Raw genomic sequence first — 20,003 nt, forward strand, 5'->3', positions numbered from 1 at the left:
CATTCCACTGTGAACTTTCACCGTTAGAAAGCCCTAGCCTTTATCGAAGCCAAATCTGCCTCCCTGAACAAGACATTCTATCTCTGGGTTCTGGGCATTTTCTCTGGCTGTCCCCCATGGCTGAAATGCTACTCTTCCTCATCTCCAACTACTGGCTTCTCTGATTTCCTTTAAGTTGCAACTAAAATCCCATCGTCTAAGGAAGTCTTCCTAACCTCTCAATTTTAGTGCTTTCTCTCTCTTAATTATTTCCTATTTATCCTGTATGTAGCTTCTTTGTGTCTGGTCTCCCCTATTAGATTGGGAATTCCTTGAGGGCGAGGATGGACTTTGGCCTCTTTTTGTATTCCTAGTGCTCTGCATAGTGCCTGCTCTGTCATAGGTACTTCTTAAATATTTATCAATTGACTCACTGACTTCCACTCCTTGGCTCTAGTTCTGTCCTCTGGAATCACAAAGAATTTGTTTAATCTGTTTCCCATGTGACAGCATTTCTGGTATCTGAAAACAGCTGCCTTGTTCCCCTTAAGTCTATTTTGCCATAGGACTAACTGTCCCATTTCCCCTAGTGTTCTTCAGGATTTCCAGGTCTCTTATAATTAAACTTAAGCAGAGATAAATGTAAAATTTAAAAATCCATTTTAGGACAAGAGGGAATCTGACAATAGCAGTTCATATAAAGAAAACAGAGGTCTTAGGTAACCAGAAATTATGACCAAGTCAACTCCGACACATTTGTTTGAAAAATAAAACTAAAAGCAAACATGATTTTAGATGGCATTAGCAGAACAGTGCCCAGAATAAGGGAAATCAGAGTCCCAAAGTTTGTTCATTTCTGAGTACGTCGTTTTAGGAAGGGTATCGACATCCTGTAACACTTTCAGAGGAAGATGATGAGGATGAAGAAAAGACTGAAGACTAGGCTACAGAAGGGTCAGCTGAAGAAATTCAGGATATTTAGTCTGAAGAAGAGAAGACTTAGGGGACAAAGGGCATTATTACTGTTTTCAAGTATTTGAAGGTCTATCCTGTGAAACAGAGATTACAGTTGTTCTCCTTAGCCCCGATGGCAGAACTGGGTGCAATGGAGGGTAAAATTAACCAGAGGAAGATTGCAGGGGATAGAACAAAGAATTGTCTAAGAATGAGAACTGTCCAGCAATGAAATAGACTGCCTTGGCAAGATAGGAGTTGTCCATCACTCAAAGTATTTTCAGCAGAGGCTGATTGAGTGACCCAAGTATATATTAGAAGGAATTTCTGTATTATGGGAGAGCAGGATGAAGAGGAGTTTGAATTCAATGACTTTTAAAGTCCTTCCCAAGCTCTGAAGAGTCTATGACTTGAATTGGGCCTTGAAAGAGAGGGACTGGACAAAATGTCAGATTTATAGTCACGGGTCCTGGGTTCAAATCCTTACTCTTCCATTTACTATCTGGGTGACTCTGAGCAAATCATTGCCCTGCTTTGGATCTCAGTTTTGTCATCTACAAAATGGAGGGCTATACTAAATTACCTTACCTAAACTGATTATACTTTGAAGAAGGAGCATTCTTTGGAGAGGATGGAGAAGAGGCAGGAATGTCCATGATTTGTGGTGGGGGAGAGCAAAGACTGGCTAGAGCAAATGGGAGACTGTGCTTGCTACTTGAGGGGGAAATTAGAGTTTACTAAAGCTTCGATGCTGATGGTTTTCCCTTCTGCTTGAATTAAGCTCAAGAGAACCAAGCCTTGTAGCCCTGCTTCTCTCAGCATATGAATTGGAGGCTAAAGCTTCATTCCCACTAGTAATCAAGATAGTGAGTGCCCACAGCATGGACTTCCAGTGCCTTAAGAAGAGTCCTCTCCTTAAAGCTTCTGAAGACGGTCACAAAGCAGGGATTCTAAACTTTATGTCATGGACCCTTTTGGTAGTCTGGTGAGGCCCATGGACCTTTTCTTAGAAAGTTTTTAAAAGCATAAAATAAAATATATAGGATTTTACAAAGGACACCAATTATATTCAAATAGTTATCCAAGCTCATGGATCCCCTGAAATCTTGGTCTGTGAACCCCAGTTTAAGAATCCCTGTCTTAACGGTACCTGGGATTTCTCCCTATCTTTCCATCTATCTCCTCTTTTCTATTCTCAGAGGCACCATTCTACCTATATCCCTTATTGCACCTGCTGGATTACTGTTTTGTTTTGTTTTGTTTTTGGCTAGACAATGAGGTTAAGTGACTTGCCCAGGGTCACACAGCTAGCAAGTATCAAGCGTCTGAGGCCGGATTTGAACTCAGGTCCTCCTGACTCCAGGGCTGGTGCTCTATCCACTATGACACCTAGCTGCCCCTGGATTACTGTAATATCCACCTAATTAGTTTCCCTGTCTGGCTGATATCTCTCCTCTCCAATCCATCAACCTATGGTGTCTATGTTATCTTCCTAAAGGACTATTCTAATTATGTCACTCAGGCTTAAAGCCCTTCAGTGATCCCACGTTGCCTATAAAATAAAACAAACTCCCTAGCTTGGCATGTAAGACCCTCCATATTCCAGTTCCAGGCTGTTTTTCTAGTCTTCCAGCACATCATTCCTCTTTACATACTCCATTTCTCCTCTAGCCAAATCAGACTACCTGATATTCTCTGATCTTATCCTAACTCTGTGACCTTGCATCCTCTGTCAAAAGTGACTTCTCTCTCCTTACCCTTTTGGACATCTCTCAAGTATGTAGCATATTATCACTTATTTTTATAATTTTTTTTGTGTGTATGTATTTGTCTTATTCCCCTTCTAGACTGTAAGCTACCTGAGGGTGGAATAGAATCTCTGCCTTGTTTCATCTTTGTAGCCCCAAGGTACCTTGGACATAATAGACTCTTCAAAAGTGTCTGATGAATTGAATTGCAAGGCCTTGTGAAAGGTACAAAGATGAATAAGACTTGAAGCCTGCATAGGAGTTTAGAATCTAGTAGAGGAGGCAAGACTCACAATAGGAAAAGACTACTAACAATACCAGTCAGGGATAAATGCCAAGTTAGAGACAAGTTAGAATGAAGTTCAAAAGAGGGAGGGATCTGTACGGCTTGGGGTGGTCAGGAAGCAGGCAGCCATGGGGTAGGGGAAAGAACATGGGACTAGAAGGAAGATGATTCAGATTTCAATCCCAGCTCTGCCACTAATTCACCATGGGACTTTGGATGAGTCAGTTTCCCTCTGAGTCTCAGTTTCCTCATCCATAAAATGAGGGGATTGAATAAGTTGATTCCCCGAGGTCTTATTTAGCCCTATCTCTCTAAAGTTCCAAATGGGAATTTGAATTGATGGTGCAAAGTGGAGATGAGGGAGGACATTCCAACTGGGGAGAAGGAACAAAGGTGAGTCGAGAATTACCTCACTGGAAACATTTTTTCAAGTGTCCACTATCATCTATATGATGTGTGGAAGGAACAATGAGGAGATTCACCTGTGTTTGTGTTGGTGAGTAATGGAAAAGTGTGTTAAGCAAAGGAGTTTGGGTCTTATCTTTGAGGTAATGGGAGCCATAATGAGTTCTTGAGCAGGTGAATGACCCGAGGAAAGTGCTATTTTAGGAACACTGATCTGTGAACAAAGAGGGTAAGGAAGAATGGAGATGAAGAATGGATGAAGAAAAAGATGTTAGGGACCTATTACATTAATTAATCAAGGTACAGTAGTAAGAACGTAGGGTGTGGCAGTGGACCTCGAAAAGGAAGAGGAAATAGATTGCACTGGGTAATTTAGAATAAAATCTACTGTAGAATGAGACTCTTAAGGTTAAAAGGAACCTTAGGTGAACTAGTCCAGTCTTTTATTTAATTCATTCCATCAGAGCAGTCACCCATTCTGTTGGAATACCTTCAGTTACAAGGAAGTCACTACCTAATAAGATCCCATTCTGCTTCTGCACATCTCCAACTGTTGGGAAGCTTTTTTCTTACACGGTGCCAAAACTGGATTCACATAACTTGTACCAATTTCCTTTCTCCCTTCCCTTCTCCTGCCCAATCAGTAGCCCTAGTTCTGCTTTCTGGAGTCCCATCAAGCAAATCTGATCCCTCTTCTCCAAGATCCAGCAGCTAGGTGGCACAGTGGGTAGAGTGCTGGACCTGCAGTCAGGAAGATTCATCTTCTTCCTGAATTCAGATATGGCCTCAGACACTTACTAGCTGTGTGTGACTCTGGATAAGTCATTTAACCCTGTCTGCCTCAGTTTCCTCATCAGTAAAATGAGCTGATGAGGGAAATGGTAAACCACTCTAGTATCTTTGCCAAGAAAACCCCAAATGGGGTCATGAAGAATTGGGCATGACTCAACAAGAACAACAACAACAGCAACTCTTTACAATATCCCTTCAGATATCTGTAGACAGCATGAATTGACTCCCTAAGTCGAAATACCCCCACCCAGTTCTTTCAACTGCTATTCTGATGACATGATTTCTGGTCTCTTCATGCATCCATTCCCTTCACTCCACTCATACTACAGCCAACCTAATTCAAGCCCTACTTGTTGCTCACAAGGACTATTGCAATATCCTCCTAATTAGTGTCCCTTCCTTAAGACTCTCCCTTAGGGTTTTAACTAGGGTGGGGTCATGGTGTTTTGTCCCAGGGCAAGAAATTTAGAAAGTACTGATAGTGAAAGCACCAAGCTCTTTCCCTACCAGTTCTCTTTCCTAGAGTGGTAGTTTTAACCTATGGCGTCTTCCTCCTCTACCCAACCAGTGCTCTGGTGGTAGCCTGGAAGTAGGATGCTTCTCCTCCCTTAAGCAACTTAGATGTATTTCCTCCTTCAGATGGTGGATCCTCAGCCCACATTCCCTCTTTTCCCACCCCTCAACTTGTCCTAGATATAAAAACACGGCTCTGATCTTTCCTCTCCAATCCGTCGTCCACATAGCTGCCAAACTGACATTGCTAAGGCACGGATTTGGCCATGTTCTCCTCATGCTCACGAAGCTTCGTTGGTTCCCTAGTGCCTCTAAGATCAACCCCCAACTTCTCTGGCATTTCAAGCCTTTCACAGTCTGGCTCCCTCTCTCTTTTCAGGCAGATTAAACACGACTTCCCCTCAGGCACTCTACATTCCACCCAAACTGGCCTAGTAGTCCTTTCCTACACACAATATTCCACCTCCCAATTTCCATCTCCACCTTTGCACAGGCTACCTACTCCTCATGCATGAAATGCTCTTCTTCCTCATCACTCTTGGAAACCTTACCTCCCTTTAGGGCACAACTCAATGGCCATTGTTGTGAAGAGCAGACTCCTGGTGCTCCAACAATTATTTTGTATTTATCATATAAATATGTGTGTATACACATATATACATATATATCTAGTATTTAGTTATATATGTATATTTTATTTTTTCTGATAGGATCAGAAAACTGATTTTGAAGTCAGGGACTGTTTCGTTTTCATCTTTGTAACTGGAATGCCCAAGCATTAGAGTAAGTACTTTATAAATGCTTGTTGAATTCAGTTGTTAATTTCTCTTGTTCCCAGCCTCCGATGTCCCTCCCAACTTTCTCTGCCCAGCAACATCCTTCCCATCCTTCAAGTCCCAGTTTGAACCCCATCTTCTTCCGGAAGTCTTTCCTGACCACTCCAGCCTGCAATGATCCAATTTGGCTAGCGCCTACAATGTCTGCAGTGAAGAAAGATAAGACGGGAGAGGTAGGGTGGTGCTAGATCGTGGTGGGCCTTGCACTTGGTAGACCCAAGGGAACCATTAAGACTTTAGTCCAAAATGGAACTCACGTTTCCCCGAAAGCCCAAGACCTTCCTAGTTTCTATTGGGGTACCACCATCTTTCCAGGCAACTGCTCTTCAACCATATCCAATCAGTTGTCTAGTTATGTTGATTCTACCTTCACGATGACATCTGTCTCATCCTTCCCTAAGTCTCTACTTACATAATGTCTATGCTAATTCAGAACCTCATTATCTCTGGCCATGACTATTTCAATAACTTCCTATTCTTCTTCCTGCTTCTAGTTCCCTCTCCATTCCACCTTCCACACGGCTACCAAAATGGGTATTCCTAAAACACAGCGCTGTTCACACCACTCATCCTCCACCCTGACTGAAAAACCTATAATGGCTCCCCATTGCCTCTAAGATTTAAAATACAGACTCCTTAGCCTGGTATTCAAAATTGTCTACAGTTAGTCTCCCATCTACCTGTTCGTGATTTTATATTATTCCCTTCCCACATTTTCCATCCCAATCAAATGATCCTGCTAGCAGTTCCCTGTCCCCATCACATTCCATCTCTGGCATCCCCCATGTGTAGAATGTCACTTCTCATGTGAAGCCTTTCCTGTTTCCCTTAGTTTTTAGAACTCTCTCCCTCTTGAAATTACTCTGTATTACTTTCTACGCACTTTGTATTTACTTACTCACGTACATAGCACATTCTTCCCTTCCCCTAGCTGAATGGAAGCTCTTTGAGGAGAGGAACTTTCATTCCTGTCTTTCTATGCTCAGAGTATACATAGTATACTCATATAGCATACAGTAAGAATTTATTCAATAATTGTGTTGAATTTGGTTTAATTAATTCTTTTTGGACAGCGATATGGGCCAGATCAATATGAAAGAAAGATTACTCTGGCAGCTGCCAGCTGCACTGGATGGGGGGAGAGTAGAGATGGGAAGATCTGGTAGGATTCTATTGCAGTAGTCCATGGGGTCATAATGAGGGTTTGTACCAGCAGAAAAAAAGAGAAGAGACAGCTCATGCAAGTCACAATTCTGAAGTTGTGGTCCATGGACAGATTTCAAAGGTTCTGTTAATTTGGATGGGAAAAAAATATATCTTGATTCTCAGTAGCTTCTAACTGAAATGTAGTATTTTCTTCAGCAGGCAAGAGACCACAGTGATATTAGGCTTCAGTAGATTGCCAAAGGGACCTATGACACATCGTTCAAAGACCCTGCATTAAAGGGGGGTGTTTCAGAGGAGGAATTCAAAGGACTTGGTAAATGGCTTGGTAATTTAGAATATGAAGGAGCTGGATGAATTGGTCTCTTAAATTCCCATGATTCCATGACACTATGCCAATGGTGGTACAAATGCCATGAGTTCAGTCTTGCTTTTTTATGGCTTTAGCCTCATAGGTAGTTAGGTCAAGTCTCATTATTTGCATTTTCTAGAAAAGGGAATTGAGATTTAGAGAGGTTCTGTAACTTGACCCAGGAAGGGAGACAGGACTAACGCTAATCTGACTTCAGACCATTTATTCCATGTACCTTCTACTACATCACACAGATCTGGAGTCAGAGCATTGGGGTGCATATCCAGAATTACTACCTATATGACCTGGGATGTCAATTAGCCTTTCCTGAAGAAACCCTAGTTTCTTCATCTGTAAAATGAGGGGATTGGATTCAATGACTTCTATGATACACTTTAACTCAAAATCTATGATCCTAATACCAGCCATGAAACCACAGCTATGCAGAGAGCAAGCAGGACATTAGGATGGCTTTGAAGGTGTGTGACATGTAAGGGCCAGTACACCTTGTTACTCATACCTTCATTAGAGGGCTATGCCTACTTTGGGTCACTGAAGTTTACAGTAGCAATGAGGAGCTGGAGGGTGGCCAGAGAAAATTAAGAGAAAGCCCAGACAAGCTTTTACTATTCTAGAAGGCTTCTTGGGATAATGGAAAATCCTGGATTCCAAGTCAGAAAACCTGGGTTTGAGCCCCAAGTCTGTTGCTAACACCAGCTGTTTGACTTTGTTAAGCTATGTGCTCTGAGCCTTAATTTGCCCACATGTATAATGTGAGAGTGGAGCTATATAGTCTAAGGTCCCTTCTTGGTCTAATTTTCTATTTTTATTTTTAAGCTGTAACATTTTAGGTTGTAAGTCTCCTCCCAGCTCTGATAATCTCTGTTCTAAGGTCTCTTCCACATTTAAAACCCTATGTGTTCAGTGTACTTTTAGTTCTCTGAGGGCAGGGGGCTGAACTGAATGATTTTTGTTTGCTGCTTGCAGCCTGTGGGTTCTAGGATTCTCTACTGAGCTTCTCTAGCTTCTCATACTTATCTCAGTAAGCTCTGATTTTGTGATTTGGCAATTTAGTTAGCATTTCACTAACTTCATATTTATGAGTCTTTCTAATTCTTGTTGCTTCTCTTTTCTTGCCCTGCCCAAGCTCTGGAGCCAGACAACCTCTCTCCCATTTCCAAAAGAGTTTCCTTCCAGAATTCCTTTGAGGTAGAAGTATCATTATCCTTATTTTACTGATGAAGAATGGGGAGGTTCTGATAACTGACTTGACTTGTCCATGGGCATTAGATCAAGAATTTGAACCTAGGTCTTCTGATTCAAAACGCAGAGAGTTCTTCCCAGGATCCCGAGGGTGCCTCGGACCAAGGGCTCTGATGGGGGGAATACAGCTTTTCCCAGCTTTGTTGCTGGAAAGCCCAGATCAGGTTCTGGGGGATGGGACAGTTTTTCAAAGTCCCTCAGTGTGTTGCCAACACCTCCCTCTCAGCACCCCCCTCTCTGCAGACTAACCAACTTCAAAAGCCTAATTGCCCCTGATTTGGGCTGTTTCCTTGTTTTGTTTCTCAGGTGAGGAGGTTCCCCGGTCAGTTTCACTTTTATATGCAATGGTTGTTACCACAATGTCCCAGCTATCAGTACTTTCCACTGCTTGGGAGAGCATTTTGAGAGGAAGTGATGGCTCAGAGGTGTCATAATTTTTTTTTGGGGGGGTGGAGGTTGCAGAAGTCATGAAACAAAAGAATAGTTAAGAAGGCAAAGAGTAAAAGTAAGGGTAAAAGAAAGGGTGAGAATTTAAAAGGCTAAAAACAATGCCCCTTCCAGTGAAGTCAGAAAACCTAGGTGTGAATCTCACACTAAGGTGAGGATGCTCGTACTATTTGTGTGACCTTAGATAAGTCACTCCATCTCTCTTAGCTTCAGTTTCCTCATCTGTAAAATGGGATGAACTAGACTTCTAAATCATAGAATTTCGAACTGGAAGGGTTGTCCAACCCTCCTCAAACATCTCTTTCTCACAGACGAGAAAACTGAGACCCAGAAAGAGAGAACAACTTGTCCAAGGTCAACCATGTAACAAACCACAAAGCCCAGATTTTGAATCCAGGTCTTCTGAGTCCAAATCCAATTCTTGGACTTTCCATCAATTTTAGCTGGTTTGTGTAAATGCTTGGGCCTTCTCTGGGGCCAGCTAGCTCTGAGTTTTTGGTCACATAATATGTTTTGGAGTCTACACTTAAAGAGATGGAGGGAAAAGAAGAGTAGCTGAGGGAAGGAAGACACCCTTCACTCTTTCCCGTAGCCCCCTTAGCTTTCCTGCCTGCCCTTCACTTCTTTCCTGGGGGACTACAATATCTATTTAGCTCAGGAAATTTAATGAAGGACATGGATTAGACTCATCAATCCAAAGATATTGCCTGACCTAGCTTTAGAGCATGGGATTGGGAGGCTCTAAGTCATATGGATCTTACAGATAGAGACAGAACGGAAATTCTAGACTGGAAGGGAAATCAAAGACCATTTAATTCAGTTTCTTAAGAGTCTTCAGGTGAATGTGGAAAAATTCCCCTCTAATAATAATTGTTAATATTTTTAAAATCATTTCAAGGTTGGTCAAAATCCTCCCCTCCCTCGATTTTCCCTTCAACATATAGCAAGCATTTATTAAGTGTCTATTGTGTACATGGCTTTGTGCTAGATGCTGGGGAAGATTTAGAGAAATTTAGAGAAAATTCTGTGGTAAGACGGCTTCACAGTCTGGGGGGCAGAAATTAGATACACTGATAATTATAATACATCATATTACATAGTGAATGCTTAGAGGCCTATAATAAAAAATGCTATATGATGTCTGAAGGGGAAAGATTTTAACTGACTTGTCTCAGGAAGGAAATCCTTAAATATAAGTATGAGTATTCCCAGTTTTCACAAATTACGAAACTGAGGATCAGAAGTATGGCTGAGCTTGTATCTTAGGTAGCTTTGAACCCTAGTCTTTCTTCTCCAAATTCAGAGCTCTTTAATTGCCTTTTATATTTTATATTTACTTCTTTATGTACATGCTGTCTCACCCAGCAGAATATAAACTATAAGAGGTCAGGAAATATCTTTTGGCTTGTCTTTGTATCTCCAGAGAGATTTAATAGATAAGAGAACTAGTTGCACTGTAGCCAGGAATACTTAGGATTCAAGTCCCATTCATACTGGCCATAAGGCAAGTCACTTAACCTATCAATGCTCTATGCATCCCTCCAACATTCAGGTGCAAAGAATACGCTGACCTATACTAGTAGAGGGAATCTGTTCAACAGAAATTGCTTATACCAATAAAATCACAAATCCAGTTCCTATCTCCAGTGCCTGGTACACAGTAAGATATTTAATAAATGCTTGCTGTTTTTCCACTATACCAGGATGCTGGAGATGGAAATAGGCGGAGAGGAAGAGGTGGAGAGGAGAATAAAATGGGGGTATGTTATTGGCTATGGGAGACCAGAAAGAGGTAGCAGCTCTTGGGGTAGTGGCAATACCATCCTCTTTGGCATTAGAGGACCTGGGAGCTAATCTAGCTATGGTACTGTGTGACCTCTGGTAGATATGGTCCTCAGTTTCCTTATCTGTCAAATGTGGGGGTTGGCCACGATAATCTCTATCCCAACTCTAAAACCTATGAAATCCCAAGCGGAGCTCCAAGATTCCTCAGAAGAGCAGCCTGACATTGGCCCTTCGACTTGCCAGACATCTCAGGTTGGAGTGACTAGGCAGGGGACCCCTTGCGACCCAGGGTTCCTAGGGCTATCTGTGAGGGAAAATTAAATAAAATAGAAACGAGAGGAAGGAGGTTGTGGTGGTGAAAGGAGGCCCAGGCAGACAAGTCCTGCTGGTATCAACCTAGTCCCAGGTTGTCCAGAAGAAAACTATTTTAAAGTCAAATGCCTGCCCAAGGAAGGAAGAGGAGGAGGTGTACTTGGGGAGGCCAGGCCGGGGACCAGGGTGGGGGGTTGGGAATAGGCTCCCCAGTGACAGGAGGGATATTTATATCAGTAGTTTGGGGGCGGAACGTGCTTCCTTCTCGCCCCAGGAATGCGGCTGCCCCGGGGTTTCTAATTAGGGTTATGGAGCAGGGATCTGGCTCCAAGTAACAAACATCGGCGGCACACCTCCCCGCTGCACCCCCCACTCTCCGACTTGCAGGTGTCCTCCGGTCCCCGTCCTGCCCCCGCCCCGACCCCGCCAATGACCCCGACTCCACTGCGTTTGGTCTCTTCAGTGCACACCAGTTAGGTTCCTGAACATACGTAGTTTCCTACACAGACACCTCACCTGGCCCCCCGCCCCCGCCTTCCTCCCCATCGTCCCAGCACTTAATTCTGGCTCTGCTCCCTCCTCCCGGGCGCAGTGAGACCCGCGACACCTGCTTAGGTTCGGGGCTCTGTCCGGTTGGCCTTCTAACTGGAGTTCTAATCCAGGAGCCACACACGTTTCCACACCCTACGCACCATCACATTCCTGGGGTGGGAGAACAAGAGCCCAGGCCGACTGAAGCCACAGGTGCTGCAGAGCCCCGGGCCTGCGTGTCTCTGCACGTATGTCTGCGCATGTTTGTGTGGGGGTCTGTGTGTATGTTCGGGTCACTGTGTGTCTGTGCATGTGACAGTGGGAGCTACGGGGTGGGTCCACTGTTGGATGGTATGTGTGTGTATGTGTGTTGCGCATTCTCGGTGTATGTTCCCGATGTGCGTGTTTATGCCCCAAGGTGGAGGGAGGTGTTCAGGATATGTGTGTGTGTGTATGTGTGGGGGGGTGTTCAGTGTGTCTGCAGTGCAGTGCGTATGCCCGTGTCGTGCGCGTCCGCGTTGGGTAATTACGGCGAATTAGCATCGCGCTGCTCGGCGGTGCATTACCGTACTTACTAATCGCCGTTCCAGCGTCACCGCTCCCCGGGCGGCGGCGGCGGCGGCGGCGGCGGCGGCGGTGCACTCCGTGCTTCCTCGCCCTGCTCCTGCTCGCCCGGACACGGTCTCCTTGTCGGAGAAGGGCCTCTTCCAGGGCAAAGCCCTTCTTCCCCGTCTAAATCTAATTCTTCCCAAGCCCAGTAACTTCTTATCCAGGGCTGCTGGTCTAAAACAGAGCAGGGGACTGCGCCCGGAGCAGCCGAGAACGAAATCATTCCTAGCCCCGCAGCCTCCTTAAGAGGGGCAACCCCACCAGCGTTCACCCCCCACTCCCAACCCTGGGCGCTTAGCTCTCAGGATGAGCTAAAATCCACCCCCTGCCCCCTCCCGCACCCCCCCACCCAGCGACAAACACACTAACACTCACACCCACCCTCCATCCCTCAAGTCTCCCGGAGGCACAAGGACTTCCGAAAGAATGATTTTTTTCTTCTTTCAAGGAAATCGACAGACTCTTTCCCTGAACACCCACCTCCAGCCTCCCGGAATGGGGAACCCTCCCTCACTCCCCTTTAACTTTCATTTACGTCTAGGAGAATTTCTTCCAAATTTTCCCCAACCCGACCCCAGATAGTGCCTGCGGCCCTCTGCCGCCCCTGCCAGGGTATCTAGTCCCATTCGTCACTTTCCCTCTGGTCCTGACCCTCCTCTCTCCCCCTCCCAATATCTAGTCCCATTCGTCATTTTCATCCCCTCCCTCAAGTCCTGACTCTCCCACCCCCACTCCTCCCCGCCCAGTATCTGGTCCCATTCGTCACTTTCATTCCCCCTCAACCCCCACCAGTCCCCTGCCTGATTTCGGGACCTTGCTACCGCCGGACAGGTCAGAGAGAGCAGACGCACCCGAGTCACCCATAACAACTATATCACTCCTCCCCCCAACCCCACCCCGCTTCGCCCCACCCCCTCCCGTGAACCATCTTAGGGGGAAAAAAACCCAGAAAGAAAGAAAAATTATTATCGGATTAAATGTACTTCGGCTGTCTCTCTTCTCTTTCTGCCTCCTCCCTCCCCCCCCCCCCGTATAATTATGCTAAATCTTAGGCACAGGCAGTTCGGAGAAGGGGAATCAGGAGACTTTCCCTATCCTTGATCTCAGTGCTCCCCATTCCCACCCCTAGCTCCCTGGGCTTTTTGTAGGTGAAAACTCCAGGGTTCACCCTCCGGAGTCCGACCCTGTAGGCGCAGTTGTAAGTCAATAGCGCCGGATAGGCGCCCAGGGCAGTTGGGATTTTAACTTGGGATTCCGACGAGGTTAGATTAGATTCTGGTCAACATCAGTAACTTCCAGCCCCATTCCCTCTTTAATAAATCCCCACCTTTTTCTGCCTTATATGTCCGTAGGGGGAGGGTTCTAGGGAAGAGAAACTTCGAAGGGACAGTCTTCTCTTTTTCAACTTTAACTCGTAGAAGGTTTCGCTTTAATTTCTTTTTAATTCTTGGGGCTAGAGGAATTACTGGAGAGCAGGAAAGTGCAGGTCGAGCCCTCCACCTCATCCTCCGTCCCCAGATTGACAGTCCCACCGGACACCCTTCTTTTTCCCAGTTCGACCGCTCCGGACGCTCTATAACTACCGCCTCTCACGACTAAGGGGCGCAATCTTAGCCTGCCAAAAGACCCCCTTCATTGGCATCGCGGACTAGGAACCTGGGGGGAAGCAGAAGTCGCGCCCGCAGTGCAGACGATGAACCCGCAAGTTCGCCGGAGCGGGAGACTGAACACCCCTTTCTCGGGCCCTTAGCACGGGGAGACACAGGCAAAAGACGGGCCGTGAGAGATTGCACAAGCCTCGGTCCTGCCCCTATCTCACCCACTCTGGTCCCCTTTCCTGTTTTTTTTTCTTTCTCTTTTTACGTAACTTTTCTCCTCTGAAGTGTTCGGTCTTGTCTTACCAACTTTTTTTTTAAAGTTTGTGTGTGTAATGTATGTCTATAAGCTATACATAACGTATGAAAAGAAAACTATTTCTTCAAGAAATCTTTTATCTTCTCATATGCCTCTTTCTCTTCTCCATCATTTCATCTCTCCTCTCTTCCTCTTTCTGTTCCTATCCCCCTTTCTTCTCCTTTCTCCTTCTGTCTTCTCTGTTCGGTCCCCCCCCCCCGTTTCTCTTTTCCTCTCATCTTCTGTCCTACTCCCTCCAGCCTCGACTGTCTCGTCTATCTTCTCCCTGCTCTTTCCTCTCCTGCTTTTCTCTCTCGTATGTAGAGCGAAATCACCTTGAAGCGCCAGTGTCAACTAGAATCATTAGCTCTTTAATTCGGCAGCAGGCTCTGGCTCGAGTAGATCAAAGCCCCCGGAAGCTCCCTTCACTATCCTGTTCTACCCGGGTCAGTAGTGTGGATTGTGGAGGGGGAGAGGGTGTCGCGGTACCAACGTACACAGGTCAAAGGGAAAAAAAAAATCATTGAGTCCAACTCGACCTCCACTCCCTCGCTGCAATCCCAAAGTGGGGAGACCTGGCGGAAGGGGGGCAGAATAAAGATACAGATATTCCCTCCCCTCCTCCCGCAAGCCGAGCTTCGGACCTCAGGGGGATCTGGCCCGGGTAAATGCTTATACAGGGTCGAAACTCGGGAGCGGCGACTGGGGCATGTGTTCAGTGGGGAGAGGGAGTGGGGGGTAGGGAAGGAGGGAAGAGGTGAAGTTGGGGAAGCCACACTCACCACCAGATCGGGTAGCTGCCCATCGCCTGCTTCAGCCCGCAGAGAAAAAAGAAATATCCAAACGGGGCCATCGCCACAGGAGCACGAAAAACAGCAACAAGCCCTCCTCTCAATTAGATTTTTTTTTTTAATAGAAAAATTCGAGGTTCTTCAGGACCTCTCACCCCAGACACGGGGAAAAGTTGAAAAGAAGAGAAAGAGGGGGAAAAGAGGAGAGGCGCCCCCCTCCCCCCTCCCCTGGAGCCCCCTCCTGGCTCCTGTGCGTCCCCCTCCTGGCAGCGAGGTGTGCGATCGGCTCCTCTCCCCGCCTCTCCCCCCTCCCTCCCCAAGCTAAACTCTCGTAGGAGAGAGACTAGAGCAGGTAAGAGGGAGCCAACTCGCTTTCCTCGGGCGCCTTCGGGAGCGGGCGGGGAGGGGGGGGTGGAGAAGGAGAGAGCAAGTGTGAGAGAGAGGGAAAGAGAGAGAAAGTAAAGGGGGGGGAAACTCTTTGCGCCCCAGCCAAGACAGTGAAGAGCCGGAGAGGCAAATATTTAAGAAGAAGGAGAAAAAAAAAACAAAAACAAAAAAGGTAGCAGGAGCTCCCTTTGAAGGCTCCAATCAGCACTGATCGCCACAGGGAAAACGCGGATGCTTCCCTCGTCTCTGTCAGTCAGAGCCGCCCGGGCTGGAATGAGCTAATTGCGCGGAGATAGGGTTTTAATACTCATTAAAGACAAGTTGGCCCGCGAGTCCCGGGGAAGATGGTGTTTAAAGGGGGAGGAAGATTTAAGGGGCTTTAAATAGACAGACGGAACCCCTGCGGATCTGGGTAGCTATAACAACCTCCCCGGATTTCACTCCCGGGGTCGAAGCTGCTAAAATGCAAAAGGAGAGAGAGAGAGAGAGGGAGAGACAGAGAGGGAGAGGGAGAGAGAGAGAGAGAGAGAGAGAGAGAGAGAGAGAGAGAGAGAGAGAGAGAGAGAGAGAGAGAGAGAGAGAGAGAGAGAGAGACACAGAGAGAGAGACACAGAGAGAGAGAGACAGAGAGAGACAGAGACAGAGACAGAGACACAGAGACAGAGACACAGAGAGACAGAGACACAGAGAGACACAGAGACAGAGACAGACAGAGACAGAGAGAGACAAATACAGAGACAGAGAGAGACAAAGACAGAGAGAGACAGAGAGAGAGAGAGAGAGAGAGAGAGAGAGAGAGAGAGAGAGAGAGAGAGAGAGACAGAGAGAGACAGAGAGAGAGAGAGAGATCTTAGAAATGTGTTCCGGTTCGAGCTGGAGGGGAAGGGATGGGGTGAGGAGTAATTGGGGATTGTCAGTTCTTTCCGTCTTTCTCATTCCAGTTATTTTACTGTTATCTCTCCACGGGGTGTTCCATGTGGAAAGACTTGCCCTATCTGTGTCTGTCTTTTTCTCTTCCCCTCTACTACCTTTTCAATGCAGAAAGAAACATACAATATTAAAAAGAAAAAGGACACTCCCCAAATTGGTTTAGAGACTGTCTAGGTTTGTGTGGCTAAGAGTAAGGAGAGGCCAGGATCCAATGGAAAGGGTGCTAGGTTTGGAGTTGGGCTAGAATACTGGTGTCCCTGGCAAGCTGTGTCTCCAATTTGGCCTTAGTTTCCTCATCTGTAAAATGGGTTTTGTCTGGTTCTAAATGATATGACCCTTGAAATCTGTCTCTCCAGAGCTGTTAGGTCAACTCAGCTCACTCCTACCCCCATACTTCCTCCTGGGACGTCAGCCCTCAGGATTCTCTCTGGGCCACATCTTCAGCTCCCTGCTGTTAGTCACTGTGTTTGTTTGTTTGTTTGTCCTATTGCAGCTGGAAAAAAGACAGTAGAGACTATCAAGCTCCAGTCTTCTTCATGCCTCTGGCTCCCCCCTCTCCCCAGGCCCAGAGAAGGGAAAGGACTTGTCCAAGGTCACATAGTGGAGAAAAGGACCTGAAGCTAGGTCTCCTGATTCCCAGTACGGGGATTTTCTACTATTCCTGACTGCCTTTTACTTCCAGAGTTATAGGAGGTAGGGGACAGAGAGAGAGAGAGAGAGAGAGAGAGAGAGAGAGAGAGAGAGAGAGAGAGAGAGAGAAGATAATGCTGCAATTTGGAAAGTATGGTCCCAGAGGTCCTTAAGGCCCCCTAGCAAAATGAAGCATTAAATTCCCCTTCCCAGATAGGGACTTGATCACATGATCTTTGCTAACTCTTCCCTCCCCTCCTCTTTCCCTCTGCAGGGACAGTAAGGCCCTGTTGGAAAGAGAGAGAGAGGATGGCCTTAAATAAGTTCACTGGTTTATTTTGGGGGGGGGTGGCAATAGGGAGTGAAGAGGAAAGTGGAGTTTAACCTAAGCCAATTTCTTCTGATTCAGCCCCAGGATAGACACCTGAGTTCTGTTTCCCAATCCCTACATTCCTTTGTATGATGTGACCTTGAGCAAGTCACTTTCTCTCCTTTATAAAATGAGAGGTTTTGAGTTAAATTGTTCACCTCTAAGATCTTTTAGATCCCTTCCGCCTCTGACACTCTGTGTGCTTATCAGTGAGTAGATCATTCAGGAAGTTTGTATGGCTCTCCCCTGACAAATAAGGGCATCCTTCCCTCTTCTATTTAAATCAGCACTGTCTCCCCCCCAAAACTGGCACTACTTTAGACACAGTAGAATTAACTGAATCACCAGAAGGGAACTTAGAACATAGGGTGTCCTAGCTCGAAGATGCCTTGGAGATCATCTAGTCTATGTCTTTTATTTTACAGAGAAGGAAACTGAGGCCCAGAGAGATGGGACTTCAGGAAGCATGGTTCTGGAATCAGGACATTGGGTATGGATCCTGGCTCCACCATGGCCAGTGTATATGACCTTGAGCAAGGGGTCTTCCCTTTTGCACTTCAGTCAAGAGAAAAGTCGTTTGTCAATCTTGGAATGCTCAGAATTGGGAATTATTGTTGTCTGAGGTTACACAGCTTGTGGGCTGTGAGCTGGGGTCCAAACTCAGGTCTTTTGTCTTTTAGTCTAGTGTTTTCCATTGCAGCAAACGACCTCCTTCATTAAGTTATTATTTTGTATTTGAGTCACCTCTGCCCCCACCCCACAGAGAGGAGGGTGGGGGAGGAGCCAGAAGGCTCATCCTGTGGACTTTCCCTCTGTCTCTCTGAAAATCCCACCCAATTATAGCATTACTGGAAGGAACCCCAGGCTTTGTGGGGAGGGGAGGGAGAGGGTGGAGAATGGGGACTGGAGGAGTTCACTTTGCAGCTGGAATGATCTGTTTCAGCCAAGAGGTCCCATTCTCTGTGGAGAAATATCCGAGTTAGGGTCTCCAATGGGATGTAAGCCAAAAAAGGCTTAAGAGAGAGATAAGAGAAAGAGTTTAACTATACACTCTCCCCTGTTCAGTGCCAAAGTCCTGAAGCTTGGAGCTTAGCACGGGGAGATCTAGATGTTTAGGCTCTAGAGTGCTGTGGTATAATGAAAATATAGAGCACAGGATTGAAAGTCAGAGGCCCTGGGTTCAAATCCTGTCTCTGCTACTTACTTGATAGCTATATCTTGTTCACTTTTGAAGACTCACTTTTCAACATATGTCCAACAATGGGATTGGTTTCTAAGGTTCCCACCAGCTCCAAATCCTATAATCCTTACGTGATTCCTGTTCATTCTCCAAAGAGATCTTTCTGCCTCACTTCTTTCTAGCTCGCCTTACTCTAAGCCTGGAAAGTCTGGTATAGGTAAATACCTTAACTAGGAAGAATGGCCAAGAGTGGCTGCCAGAATCAAGTTGGGGAGGGATGTTATTGGAAAATTTAGGAATAGTTTAGGGAATCAGCAGACCTGCTGGAGAGGGTCTGCATGTTTGGGGAGAAGAGAAGGATTTTCTGCCTTATGTAGAAGTGGTCAGGGCTCTCAGTTTTGGAGGGAGTCTAGTCAGAAGGTCCTTCAGAGCCTTCATTCATCCTCTGTCTTTGAGTATGGCTTGAGAGAAGATCCTTGACTATTCTTATGTTGAGGCAGATTCTTTAATTTTTTTTAATTTTTAAATTTTCATTTTTTATTTTTTTTGGTTAGGCAGTGGGGTTAAGTGACTTGCTCAGTCACACAGCTAGTGAGTGTTATGTGTCTGAGACCAAATTTGAACTCAGGTCCTCTTGACTCCACTGTGCCACCTAGCTGCCCCCTGAGACTCCTATTCTTGAAGGTTATGGCAGTGGAGCTCAAGACCTGCCAGGTCCAGCCAATCAATCAAGCATTTACTAAGTGCCAGTCATTGTACTAAATTCTGGTCATACAATGACAAAAGCAAAACAATTCCTGCCACCAAGGAGCTGGTGGTCAATCTGGGAGAGACATGTACACATCCAGGCATAAATAAAATAGATTTTGATTGTGACGGGAAGGCAGTAGCAGCAAGGGAGAGATCAGGAAAGGCTTCATGTAGAAGGTGATGCTTGAGCTGAGCTTTGAAGGAAACTAGAGAGTCTAAGATACATAGATGATAAAAGCTGAAAAGGCCTTGAGAGTAGTACTTGTAATGGACTGGATGCAGAGAAACTCATCACCAGAGGGTTGTTCAGTAGAGCATGAATTGGAGTGGTCATACTAACCTGTTAGACTTGCCTATCAAGGTTTATAGGGGCAGTGATCTACAGGAGTAGAAAGAAAACCCACAAAAATGAAATCATGGACCCTAGAATATGGCTGTGCATGTCACGTATCCTGTATGTGGTATATTGAAGATTTACTTGAGAGCAGGCTCTGTGTTGTTACTATCATTATATTCTTAGCCTCTAGCATCTCATCCCTGAAAGCCCTTCTTAAATCTTCCTCTCTTTCTTTTCTTTCTTTCTTCCTCTCTTTCTTTTCTTCCTTTCTTCCTTTCTTTCTTTCTTTCTTTCTTTCTTTCTTTCTTTCTTTCTTTCTTTCTTTCTTTCTTTCTTTCTTTCTTTCTTTCTTTCCTTCTTCCTTCCTTCCTTCCTTCCTTCCTTCCTTCCTTCCTTCCTTCCTTCCTTCCTTCCTTCCTTTCTTTCTTTCTTTCTTTCTTTCTTTCTTTCTTTCTTTCTTTCTTTCTTTCTTTCTTTCTTTCTTTCTTTCTTTCTTTCTTTCTTTCCTTCCTTCCCTCCTTCCTTCCTCCTTCTAACTGAGAATAGGAACCTATGTTCAACACTGTGGAGAATCCAGAGATGGATTCAATATAATTCAAATTCAACAAATATTTACTGACAACATGCAATGTGCAGGCTTTGAGAGAGATTAAAAAGTTTAGGTAAGACAGGCTAATAGTGGGAAGAAATACAAACAGAGAATTAAAATATAAAATCGTCCATCAGAGAGGTACAAAGTGCTTCATGAGGTTCCAGAGC

General features: G+C 45.5%; 1 protein-coding gene across 1 annotated transcript in view; it reads right to left on the bottom strand.

Annotated features, from left to right (window-relative positions):
• Window positions 1-14,843, bottom strand: part of WNT3A (Wnt family member 3A) — a 99,993-nt gene extending 85,150 nt beyond the window's left edge. Inside the window, exon 1 of the mRNA XM_020999194.2 lies at window positions 14,652-14,843. Within this exon, the coding sequence (XP_020854853.1) occupies window positions 14,652-14,722 (71 nt within the window). The 5' untranslated portion in view covers window positions 14,723-14,843. The remainder of the gene's footprint in view (window positions 1-14,651) is intronic.
• Between the last annotated feature and the right edge of the window lie 5,160 nt (window positions 14,844-20,003).

This window comes from Phascolarctos cinereus, unplaced genomic scaffold (genome assembly GCF_003287225.1).
Source record: "Phascolarctos cinereus isolate Bilbo 61053 unplaced genomic scaffold, phaCin_HiC Scaffold_4;HRSCAF=312, whole genome shotgun sequence".
Classification (NCBI taxonomy): Eukaryota; Metazoa; Chordata; class Mammalia; order Diprotodontia; family Phascolarctidae; genus Phascolarctos; species Phascolarctos cinereus.